The sequence below is a fragment of the Rhineura floridana genome, chromosome 4 (genome assembly GCF_030035675.1).
Source record: "Rhineura floridana isolate rRhiFlo1 chromosome 4, rRhiFlo1.hap2, whole genome shotgun sequence".
In the NCBI taxonomy this organism is placed as follows: domain Eukaryota; kingdom Metazoa; phylum Chordata; class Lepidosauria; order Squamata; family Rhineuridae; genus Rhineura; species Rhineura floridana.
This window is the reverse complement of record NC_084483.1, coordinates 133,250,702-133,263,377: the sequence shown is the minus strand read 5'-3', so window position 1 is coordinate 133,263,377 and position 12,676 is coordinate 133,250,702. Positions and strand designations below refer to the sequence as shown.

General features: G+C 39.7%; 1 protein-coding gene across 1 annotated transcript in view; it reads right to left on the bottom strand.

Moving 5' to 3' along the window:
* The window catches only part of NUP133 (nucleoporin 133), a 45,419-nt gene that overhangs the window by 25,585 nt on the left and 7,158 nt on the right, over positions 1-12,676 (bottom strand). Inside the window, exons 5-12 of the mRNA XM_061624481.1 lie at positions 11,551-11,682; positions 11,157-11,327; positions 9,425-9,580; positions 9,275-9,345; positions 8,629-8,776; positions 7,839-7,983; positions 6,740-6,897; positions 6,458-6,549 (exon numbers count right to left, since the gene is read on the bottom strand). Of these exons, the coding sequence (XP_061480465.1) occupies positions 6,458-6,549; positions 6,740-6,897; positions 7,839-7,983; positions 8,629-8,776; positions 9,275-9,345; positions 9,425-9,580; positions 11,157-11,327; positions 11,551-11,682 (1,073 nt within the window). The remainder of the gene's footprint in view (positions 1-6,457; positions 6,550-6,739; positions 6,898-7,838; positions 7,984-8,628; positions 8,777-9,274; positions 9,346-9,424; positions 9,581-11,156; positions 11,328-11,550; positions 11,683-12,676) is intronic.

The window sequence follows — 12,676 nt, the reverse complement described above, 5'->3', positions numbered from 1 at the left end:
GAACTAGCTTTTTAACTACATCTGCCATAACAGCCTATCAAGTCTTGTGGACAAGTGCAGGTCTAACAAAAGATGAGATCTGATTGTTGGGAGGGGCACTAGGTGAGAGCTACCCGAGACCAATCAATGGGATCCACAGCAAGGTTTGTAGCTGCTGGTGCTATATTTATAACATCCCCTTTTTCTCCAAATCCAACTCTTACAAGCATTCAATGTTATTCTGCGCCCTCTGGGGGACCACATCTGGTACTGCAGGTCTACTATGTGAGAATGATGTTGACCCTGGCTGGAAAGATAGCAGAAGGTGCCATGGGTGCTATGAGCACAGGTGTTGCAACTGTCTTACTGGAGGCCAGCATGACAGGAGTCTAAGCTCTGATCACAACTACAGCCAATATAACTTGGGCATGCTGGAGTGCTCTGTCTGCTCCCTGTGAACTTGTGCCATGACAGAAGAGGACAACAATAGAGTTTGTCTTGTGTGCAAAGCAGGGGAAGTCAGCTGTTTTCTAACTCTCTTTCCTCCTCAACATACTTAATGCTGGGAGGTGGTTTTCACCCCCCCTTTTCATATCACAGGAAAGGAATCCATCTCCCTGTTTTCTGAGGAAGTTCCTGTCTAAACAACTGCCAATCTACTGTACGCTCACCAACTTTAAAGACTTTATTCAGCTGAAAACAGAATAGAATAGGACCGCTCTCTCAAATTATATTATCACACTTCCTAATGGAGACAGATGCTCCTTTGTGGACCCCTGCTCCTGTATACTGAATGCAGTCCTGGCAGGTCCCCCAGTCATCAGGAGCAGATTAAAGGAGAGTTTTTGCAAGGGGATGCTTCTTGTTGTTACATGCCTTCAAGTCAATTACAATTTATCTATAGTTAAATTTATCATGAAATCAAAGAGTTAATAAAACTCTTAATTTTTTAAAAAGCCAATCCTATTTTTAAAGCAATTAGGCAGGGGTTACTGAGGTAGTGCTGCTTTTATTATTTTATTATAGTGATTTTTAAAAAATGTTCTGCAATGACCAAATGGTTTCAATAAACTATTACATGGGGTGTATGTATTTTACATCTCCACTGTGTGTATATATGGAGTCTTTCCAACATCCCTGTGAGGTAGGGTTGCTGACTGGAAACCAAGGCAGCTCACAACAAAAAATGTTGTTGTTATATGCCTTCAAGTCGATTACGACTTATGGATACCCTATGAATCAGCAACCTCCAAGAGCATCTGTCATGAACCACCCTGTTCAGATCTTGTAAGTTCAGGTCTGTGGCTTCCTTTATGAAATCCATCCATCTCTTGTTTGGCCTTCCTCTTTTTCTACTTCCTTCTGTTTTTCCCACCATTATTGCTTTTTTCTAGTGAATCATGTCTTCTCATTATGTGTTCAGTTTCATCATTATAGCTTCTAGTGATAGCTCTGGTTTCTAACACCCAATTATTTGTCTTTTTCACAGTCCACTATATCCACAAAGCTCTCTCCCAACACCACATTTCAAATGCGCTGATTTTTCTCTTATCCGCTTTTTTCACTGTCCAGCTTTCACATCTATACATAGAGATCGGGAATACCATGGTCTGAATGATCCTCACTTTAGTGTTCACTGATACATCTTTACATTTGAGGACCTTTTCTAATTCTCTCATAGCTGCCCTCCCCAGTCCCAGCCTTCTTCTAAGTTCTTGACTATTGTCTCTATTTTGGTTAATGATTGTGCCAAGGTATTGATAATCCTTGACAAGTTCAATGTCCTCATTGTCAACTTTAAAGTTACATAATCCTGCTTTTACATAGTTCTGCTTTTGTGCTTTCCTAACTTTCATGAGCATTCGTTTCAAATCATTACTGGTTTCTGCTAGTAGAATGGTATTGTCTGCATATCTTAAGTTATTTATATTTCTCCCTCCAACTTTCACACCTCCTTCATCTTGGTCCAATCCCACTTTCCATATGATATATTCTGCATATATATCAAAAAATTGGGTGATAAAATACACCCGTCTCACACCCTTTCCGACTGCAAACCAATTGGTTTCTCCATATTCTGTCCTTACAGTAGCCTCTTGTCCAGAGTATAGGTTGTGCATCAGGATAATCAGATGCTGTGGCACCCCTGTTTCTTTTAAAGCATTCCATAGTTTTTCATGAACTACACAGTCAAAGGCTTTGCTTTAATCTATAAAGCACAGGGTGATTTTCTTCCGAAATTCCTTGGCCCATTCCATTATCCAACGTATGTTTGCAATATGATCTCTGGTACCTCTTCCTTTTCTAAATCCAGCTTGGACATCTGGCATTTCTCTCTCCATATATGGCAAGAACCTTTGTTTTAGAATCTTGAGCATTACTTTACTTATGTGGGATATTAAGGCAACAGTTTGATAATTACTGCATTCCCTGGGATCTCCTTTCTTTGGAATTGGGATATATATTGAATGCTTCCAGTCTGTGGGCCATTGTTTAGTTTTCCATATTTCTTGACAAATGTTTGTCAAAATTTGGACAGATTCAGTCTCAGTAGCTCGTAGCAACTCTGTTGGTATGCCATCTGTTCCTGGTGATTTGCTTCTTCCAAGTATTTTAAGAGCAGCTTTCACCTCACATTCTAATATTTCTGTTTCTTCATGATACGGTTCCTCCATGAATGAAACTGTCATCCTTGTATCTCTTTATATAATTCTTCAGTGTATTGCTTCCATCCTCCTTTTATTTTATCACGCTCAGTCATGTGTTCCCCTGTTGATTATTCAACATCCCTACTGTTGGTTTATATTTCCCTTTCATTTCTCTAATCTTTTGGAATAGGGCTCTTGTTCTTCCCTTTTTGTTGTCTTCTTCTCTTTCTATACAATAACTATTGTAATAGTTCTCTTTGTCCCTATGTACTAGTTGCTGTATAATTACATTTAGGGTTCTGACAGTGTTTCTCTCTCCTTTTGCTTTTGCTTTCCTTCTCTCTTTAACCATCTGAAGAGTTTCTTCAGTCATCCATTGAGGTCTTCTCTCTTTTTAACTAGAGGTATTGTCTTTTTGCATTCTTCCCTGACAATGTCTCTGACTTCAGTCCATAGTTCTTCTGGTTCTCTATCAGCTAAGCTTAAAGCCTCAAATCTGTTCCTTATTTGATCTTTATATTCTTCTGGGATGTTATTTAAATTGTAATTTGGCATTGTTTGCTTTGTTCTTCTTCTTTAGCTTTACTCTGATTTTTGATACAACCAGTTCATGATCTGTACCGCAGTCTGCTCCTGGTCTTGTTTTTGCAGAAAGTATGGAACTTCTCCATCTTCTGCTCCCAATTATATAATCAATTTGATTCCTATATTGACCATTTGGTGATGTCCACATGTAGAGTTGTCTTTTCGGTTGCTCAAAAAATGTGTTTGCAAGAAACAATTCAGTAAGTCTCCTGCTTCATTTCTATGTCCTAAACCCCATTTCCCCACAATTTCTAATTAGTCTCTGTTCCTTACTTTTGCATTCCAGTCCCCCATGATTATCAGCATATCTTGTTTTGGTGTGTGATCAATTTCTTCCTGTACTTCTGCATAAAATCTCCAATTCCTCCTCTTCTGTGTTTGCCATTGGAGCGTAGACTTGGATGATGGTTATATTAATAGGTTTCCCATTTAATTTCACTGATATCACTCGCTCAGACCTTGCGTTATAGCTCCTAATTGCTTTTGCTACATCACTTCTCACTATTAAAGCAACTCCATTTCTTCTTAATTTCTCCTTTCCTGCATAAAATATTTTGTAGTTGCCTGATTGAGTGTCCTGTTCCCGTCCATTTTAATTTACTCAAGCCAAGTATTGTAATGTTGATGCGTTCCATTTCTTACTTGACAATTTCTAACTTTCCCTGGTTCCTGCTTCTCACATTCCAAGTTCCTATTGTGTGCGTTGTACAACTCCAGACTCTCCTCTTGCATCTGTGAGCATCAGCCTCTGGGCTTCCTTTCGGCTTTGACCCAGCTGTGTCATTAGTCACAGCACTACCTGTCCGTTGTTCTTCCCTAGTAGCTCGTTGAGTGCCATCTGACCTGGGGCTCTCATCTTCCAGCACTATCTTGTGTTGCATTTTGGACACTATTCATAGGGTTTTTATGGTAAGAGGTATTCCGAGATGGTTTACCATTGCCTTCTTCTGGGTTTGGATGCATCTTAGTCTGGTGTTTCAACTTTGACCATTCCACCTGGTGTGCCCCTGCTAGGAGTCTAGCCTCTTGGTCTAGACCCGATGGCATTGCTCTCAGCTTCTTCAGCACTCTCAAACCCCATCACCACGTTAAGGTGTGCATCCTAGAGGAGGCAAGGTGATGCAGCAGTCCTTGAATGAGTGGTTGCGGGCCAGCTCCAGACAGTCTTGAATGAGACCAATTATCTGGATCCATTTCAGTCAGGTTTCAGGGCTGGTTTTGGCACAGAAACAGCCTTGGTTGCCCTGTATGATGACCTTTGTCGGGAGAGAGACGGGGGAGTGTGACTCTGTTGATTCTCCTTGATCTCTCAGTGGCTTTCGATACCATCGACCATGGTATCTTTCTCGGGAGACTGGCTGAGTTGGGAGTGGGAGGTACTGCATTGCAGTGGTTCCGCTCCTACTTGGCAGGTCACCTCCAGAAGGTGGTGCTTCGGGAACATTGCTCGGCACCCTGGACTCTCCAGTATGGGGTTCCGCAGGAGTCAGTTCTGTCCCTCATGCTGTTCAACATCTACATGAAACCGTTGGATGTGGTCATCCGGAGCTTTGGAGTGCATTGCCATCAGTATGTCGATGACACGCAGCTCTATTTCTCCTTTTCGTCTTCAGGTGAGGCTGTCAATGTGCTGAACAGGTGCCTGGCTGCGACAATGGACTGGATGAGGGCTAATAAACTGAGGGCCAATCCAGACAAGACTGAGATGCTGCTAGTGGGTGGTTCTTCTGACCGGATGGTGGATGTCCACCCTGTCCTGGATGGGGTTGCACTCCCCCTGAAGCAGCAGGTTCGTAGCTTGGGGGTTCTCCTAGAATCATCTGTCACTTGAGGCTCAGGTAGCCTCAGTGGCATGGAGTGCCTTCTACCAACTTCGGTTGGTGGCCCAGCTGCATCCCTATCTGGACAGGGAGAACCTGGCTTCAGTTGTCCATGCTCTGGTAACCTCCAAATTAGATTACTGCAATGCACTCTACGTGGGGCTGCCTTTGAAGACAGTTCGGAAACTGCAGCTTGTGCAAAATGCAGCAGTCAGATTGGTAACAGGGACCAGACGATCCGAACCTATAAAACCGATTCTGGCCCGCTTGCACTGGCTGCCTTTATGTTTCTGAGCTCGATTCAAGGTGCTGGTATTGACCTATAAAGCCTTACACGGCTTGGGACCACAATACCTGATGGAACGCCTCTCCCGATACGAACCCACCTGTACACTACGTTCAAGGTCAAAGGCCCTCGTCTGGGTGCCTACTCCAAGGGAAGCTCGGAGAATGGCAACAAGGGAGAGGGCCTTCTCAGTGGTAGCCCCCAAATTATGGAATGACCTTCCTGATGAGGGGCGCCTGCTGCCAACACTGTTATCTTTTTGGCGCCAGGTCAAGACTTTCCTCTTCTCCCAGGCATTTTAGCATGTGTTTTATATTGTTTTAAATTTTTTAATTGTGTTTTAAATTGTTTTTTAAAAGATGTACCTTAAATTGTATTTGTTTTTAGTTACTATTGCATTGGGACTCTAAAAGTGGTTCTTTGATCTAATCCTTTGTTTTTACAGTTTCGCTCACTATAGAAATACGACTGCTACTGTATTTTGAACGCTAAATACAAACTGACGTGCCACAACTTTTAAAAGTACAAGACATCATAATTAAGGGATTTGCAGAATACAATTCCCGCAAGTTCTATTAATAACGTTTCAGATTAGCATTTTTTAAAACAAGTTTTGCAGATCTATTTGATTAAAGTTTTGAGCCAATATTTGTAAAATAAGTATTTCCAGCAACTAATTACTTTTATACACTACACTTATTGGTTACCTTTCTTTCATCATACAACTCAAGGAAGCATACATGGCGTCCTCAAGAAATGAGGCCAATTCTTCAGTGTACATTATCCTACAAATAGAAAACTACTGGTGACATCCAACTGTGTTTGCTTGCTTGTGCAACAGAAATCCCCTTGTGTAATAGAACTTCTGGTTCTTTTCTCCTCCTCCAGCCCCCTGGTATGCCCCCAAGCTCTGCTCCAGAAGGTTTTCCAAAATCTGGAGCAGATTTTGGGTGTGTGAATGGCTGCAAGGAGAAGGAGAAGCAGCCCGAGCGCACAAGTGGATGCCTGCTCACGTTACATTGGATCTCACCCTCTGTAAAGATAATGCTAAAATGTTAATATCTTTATACCACTGAAGTTGTACAAGTACACTATGCTCCCCAGAATGAAAGCTATTCAACACCATATTTATTTTGTACCTGCAAAACTGTAAGAAAGCAGACTTCAACATTTTAGTCTGATCCTCTTGCGCTATAATATCCATTCTGGAAGCAGCATCAAATGCAGTACTCTAAAACAAAATTTAAAGAGAAAGAAAAATGTAAAAGTCCTAAAGTGAGGAATAACCCTTCCACAAAAACATGATTTGAAATGGCAAAAAATGCTAACTTTGAAAGAACTACATTACCTAACAAAATTACACACCTTTACTATTAAAACAATTAGGGTAGCCTTTTCTCTTCTTGCTTTTGTTTTATTACCTCATCATTTGTCTCAGCTACAGAGGAGGTCAAAGAATCCTCAATATCTTCAGGAAGCACAGTAATATTTTCCCTGGAATATATGGCTACGAGTCCAGTTTTTCTAGTAAAGAAAATAGGAAATCCACTACAGGAACCTGCTCCTAAAATTCTATCACCTAAAGTAGGAAAAAACACACAACATCAGCACCATTAATGGATGTCATACTGTGGACCTTAAATGTTGATTTGCTAAGCTGTGTAAAAGGTTGCAAGGCCTGGTTTTCAGAGCTATCAGGTGACAAAGGTGATAGACAGAGTTTATTAAAAAGTTCCCATGCCTACAAAGATAATAAACTCTATACAACACAATAGGGATTGTTCTTAAAACTCAGATTTCATTGTTTGTTGCATAATAATAATAATAAAAATAATAATAAATTTAATTTATGTGTCGCCTATCTGGCCAGTGGCCACTCTAGACGACGTACATACAATAAATATGGCAGAATACAATATAAAAATACAGTGAAATATATAAATTATAAGAGCAAACAATACATAATAGGAGGCATTTAAAACAGAAGAATATTAAGCCTCCCCAGAAGTCCCGAAAGCCTGCTGAAAAAGCCAGGTCTTTAAGGCCTTGCGGAACATATTCAGGGAAGAGATGTGCCGAAGATCTTGTGGGAGGGAGTTCCAGAGGGTGGGGGCCGCCACTGAAAAGGCCTTCTCTCTAGTGCCCGCCAACCTAGCTGCTTTGGTTGGCGGGACTGAGAGAAGGCCTTGTGTGGCCGATCTTGTCAGGCGGCATGATTGGTCTGAATATTGGTCATAACTGAATAGGTCAATCAAACTACAATTCTATACACACTTACGTGGAAGTAAGTCCCACTGAACTCAATAGGACTTATTTCTCAGTAGACATGTATATAGGATTGCACTGTGAGTCAGTGGCAAGATGAAGCATTGCTGATAAACCCAAGATAATTTTCATCAATAAGTATATACAGTAAATTGTAAAAGCTCAACAGTTCTGGAAACAGAATGAAAACAACCTCATTGGCTTATTAACTACTTCCCATGCATTCAAAGCTCAGGTTCTTAACAGGGTTCTTACCTTGAACACAGAATGTCATTTTCTCCTGAGGCAAAGAAGTTCTTCCTGTTCCAGTTGAGCAAGCAAATACTTCATCTTCTGTGTAAAGATAGGCAGCATGGCTAGAGAAATCTGGGACTACTAAACGACACATCAATTCTTCAGGCTGAAATTTGTTTCATTAAGGGTTACAATGAGTGGCATGAACATTTCTAATATCTGATACTAACATAGTACAGACAGCTTATTACCTTCAACCTGTTGGGCTTCACACCAATGCATAGATGTAATACTGCTTGGTACATCTAATGGTTTGGGCCCAATGGGACAGGAAAAGCAGGCTGCAAGTGACAGCTTTGTGAATGGTGTTGTCAACTCTACTTAATTTTCCAAAATAAAATACTAGATGCATATTTCGATTTGTATCAGGCTGCATTTCCTAAGACTCTAGGCTGCTTGCAAAATAAAATGTAAAATATGTAACATGTAAAATAAATGGTAATAAAAATTCCACACAAAAAACTCCCTGTGTCCTAAGACTGTCTTAGGAAAGTCTTAACAGTAGCCACTCTGAGATATATATATATCACACTAAACATGTACTCATGGAGATGGGCAACCTCTGGCCCTGCAGATGTTGCTACAACTCCCATCATGCCTGAGCATAAGCCATGCTGGATGCAGCTCTCATTTTAATGCAGCATGTAAATCCAGCCAGTGTGATACATTTCCAAAAGCGTGTTTAGGATCAGGAGCAAATAGTTAATAAAGAATGCACACACACAAAACCCATGTAAAGCATGTCAATTACCTGAAATGGTGGATTATACTGGGTGACCTCTACGATAACATTATCACACGTAGGGTAACCATTATCCTCTACTGTTATCAAAGTATAATAGATGAGACATGGACTGTCACCAAGATACCAGGCTGCGGCTAAAATCACCAGTCCATAACTATTTATTGGAAGACACAAGAGATAAACGTTTGCCTTACATAAGAACATTCAGAAATACCAAGCAGCAAAACAAAGTTTTCTAGTTATCCAACAGCATCTATTTTTTTTCTTAGAAAATATATTGAAATTACATACACACTCAACTTTTAACACACTGCACGAAGCCAAATTGTTACAGTATAATATTTTTAAAAAATATTATTATCTGCTAAGCCATGGAAGATTTATTCCTTGGCTTTTGGAAGGAGAAAATCACATCATTTCAGAGAAGATCCTTGATTAAATTACAGAAATTGACAGCTTATTCTGGGAGAAGAATTCTGAAAACAAGCACAACTGATGCTGGTAAATCTAAATTAAGTATTTTCTGAAATGTCAGTCCCACTTCTCATAACAGTTCTATGGCTTGAAATAACTGACTTGACACAAGAGAACATGGTACAATGTATAATCTAGCTCATAATGGAAGGTTCCTCACTTTCTCACAAAGACATACCGATTTTGCTGCAAATCCAGATATTGCACATTGACATCTCCTTTAATTTCTCCATAGTTGCTTTCAGAACCCTGTACAAACAAACAGGTATTGAAAATGCTAGAATAAAGCAAACATTTAGTTTTATATTTCATATTTATTGCCTCTTACCCATATTGATTCCATAATGTTTTCTTTAAGTATTCTATTCATATCCCAGCTGATAACTTGACGCTCTGTAGTATCATCTATTTCCCATTTGTAAAGATTTGAGCTGGTCAGTGCATAAAATCGTGAACCGTGTTTGTCCCAAAGAACGCTAGAAAGCTGCATTAAACATAAATTAGATAGAAGCTTAGTATTCAATACAATGAAGTTCTTTGTTTAAAGTTTCCATCAGAATTACAGTAATACCTCAGTTAAAGTAGATGCATTCCTGGACATTAATTCTTTAACAGAAACCAGGTACCAGCAGTAAGAATAACATGGAAAGAATAAGGATAGGTTGCTACACCTGCCGATAGTGGGGGTAGCTTCAACAGGAGCTTTAAAAAGTGCCTACCTGGCACCCATGCCCTCCCTCCCTCCTCCTCCTCCAAATCGTATTGGTTCCTTCCCTCCCCAGCCCTGGGAGAAATCAAGAGATCTCTTTAATGAAAAGCAAGCACACAGGCTTGTCAGTTTCACCCTAGCAAAGCAAAGGCACAGGCTTATCAGTTTATCTACAGCAAAGCAAAGAGCCAGGCTTCTCAGTTTCATCTTAAAGGCACAGGCTTGTTAGTTTATTGATAGCAAAGCAAAGGCATAGGCTGCAAAGTTTATCCATAGCAAAGCAAATTAGTCAGTTTCACCTTAAAACAAAGGCCTTCATTAAAAGGAGCTTTGTTCTGGAGGATTTCTTAACTGAGGTATTACTGTAAAAAAAACCTGTTTAACACTCAGTTCCAAAAGCTGTCAACAAACCTCTTTGCACTTTGCTGATATTAGTTTCATTTCCCCATACAACTGCTCTCTTTTCAGTAGGAACGCTGGAGTTAAAAGCCCAACTTGGTGCAGGCACAGAACTGTATGTTGCATGGTCAACCACTAAGTAGCATACACAATTAGTGATTGTGTTCCCTGCTGCTGATATCAAAGGCACTTGTTGCTTAGTGTATATTGTCCTGTATGCAACGCACGCATGAATACAGCAATCATGAGCTGAAACAGGAGCAGGATCCCGATGCGCAAACAGCTATTCATACAGGGCGGTTCCTTTGTAAATATCCATGCTCACCATGCCAGCATTTAGGCTAGGCCAGAGACGATATGTTGGGGATGGGCCAGGAGTGCAACTCCACTTTAACTCATGATTGTTCTATATATGAACAACACATGCACAGGGCTTACTTAGAAGTCCTACTAAGGTGGCTTACAGGTAACATTCAATTACCTATTTTAAAAACACAACAATGTGACAATCATACAACATATTCTAGACTTTACTCAAATCTATTATGGTTACGTTCCTTGGAAAAATATAGCAATTTCTCCACAAACAATATATTGCTGCCCAAATGCTGGGAAAATGCAATTTTATAAATCAAAAGTACACCTGGATCTTGAACAACAAACAAGTGGCAATTCTTTTCTACTTCATAAATATGCAAATGCATGCATTCCTGTTTGCTGATCTTCAGAGTTTCACAAATGTGACCAACTGAAGTTAGATCAAAAACCAGTTCTGGGACTAAGACTTGACTAATACTAATGCCCATTCATATCACGAGCACACAGATGGGATACTTTTGCAATTCTATTACATTTTAGAATTAGTGTTGTAAGGCATTTCCATCATTTGAAAGAAGCTGAAAATTCCAAATGTAGCATTACCATAGAGTTTTAAACTATTTTATAGACTTACTGCTGCATCATTACTGGGAGACAAGATTCCTAGCAAAGAAGAAACTCTTCGGCCTATTCCAGAAAACATGCCTTGTCCTTGTGGAAGACCATGCTGATGAATTCTGCCACTACTGTCTGGCGTCAGTCGAATAAAATGGCTCCTTGAAGATGATAAAATAAAGCTTCCTCCCTAAAAGGAAAGAAAGCCCAATTTAGTCCTACTACCAGCTTTTTGTAGTTACTGTATTATTCTTTTGATTCAATCACCTCAGAGTAAAAATTCTATTCTTTTAGATATAACACTAAGAAAAAAGCATCTCAACATTTCTGGACAATGATGAGTGACCAGAGTCATTAATAATTTTCCATACAATTCCATAAAATAGATTTTTACACTGAAGTTTCTTTTTTACCTTTATAGTTGTTAGAAAACTGCAGAGAGCGCCTCCAAAGTCCGTATGTGTCTCAGTATAAGAACTTTCGTGCACACAGCTGGGCCAATAACGTATTAATCCTTCACTGGTGGCAACCATGACTGACAGAGACTTACAAACACAGCAAATAAGAACTGTTAAATATGTATTTAGAACCTGAGCAACAAATTTAAACCATTTTCAAGCTTTTCATTGTCATGACTTCCTGCCAAGCAGCTGTAGAGACCATAGTTGCATGAAGGAACAAACCTCAGTTTTGTGGGGGTGCTGGAAAGTGCCAAGTTGTTTCAAGCCAATTTAAATCTGCATTGTGCCCTAAGACTAATAGGAGGATAGATTTTATACAACGTTGGAGCTACAGGCTAATTTATGATGAAGACAGATAGAAAATTTCAGACAATATTATTTTTACTGGCAATTTAAAAATAATTTAATGTAATAAAAATCTCTAAGTGGTTTAGAAAAAAATACAAACATTCAATAAAATTACTTAAAAACTGAAGCAAGATAAAAAATATTTTTTAGATCTATATCCCATACCTTCCTCCAACGGTGCCCAACTGTATGTCACAAATAAAATAAAACCAAGCCAGGTACAAAACAAAGAATTTTAAAAATTAAGAGTCAAGAAACACTTGGGTAAACATATATGTTTTTAAGAGGTGTTTAAAGGTCATTACTGTCTCTGCCTCACAAATTTTCCAAGGGAGAGCATTCCAGAGGGTGGGTGCAATGGCTGAGAAGACCTCCTTCCACATTGTCACTAAGAGGCAATCTGCTAGTTGTGGGATGCGCAGCACAGTCTGGCTGGAAGATCTTAAAGATTGGCTTAGTCTGTACTAGGGCAAGTGGTCTGCAAGGTATCCTGGTCCCAAGTTATTAAGGATAATAACTACAGCAACATCTTAGGAGGTCTAAGCACTTTAGAAGGATGAAGAAACAAGGCATCCTCTTTCCACGGCTTTTTAATCAAACAGCCACAATACAAAAGGAAAAAGGAAGATGAGGGCAAACAATTATAGGTGCTTTCATAACGTTGCTTAATTGATCTTTTAGCGATTTGCTGGAGTGTCTTATAAGGAGACAGTTCTGGGACAGAAGGCAA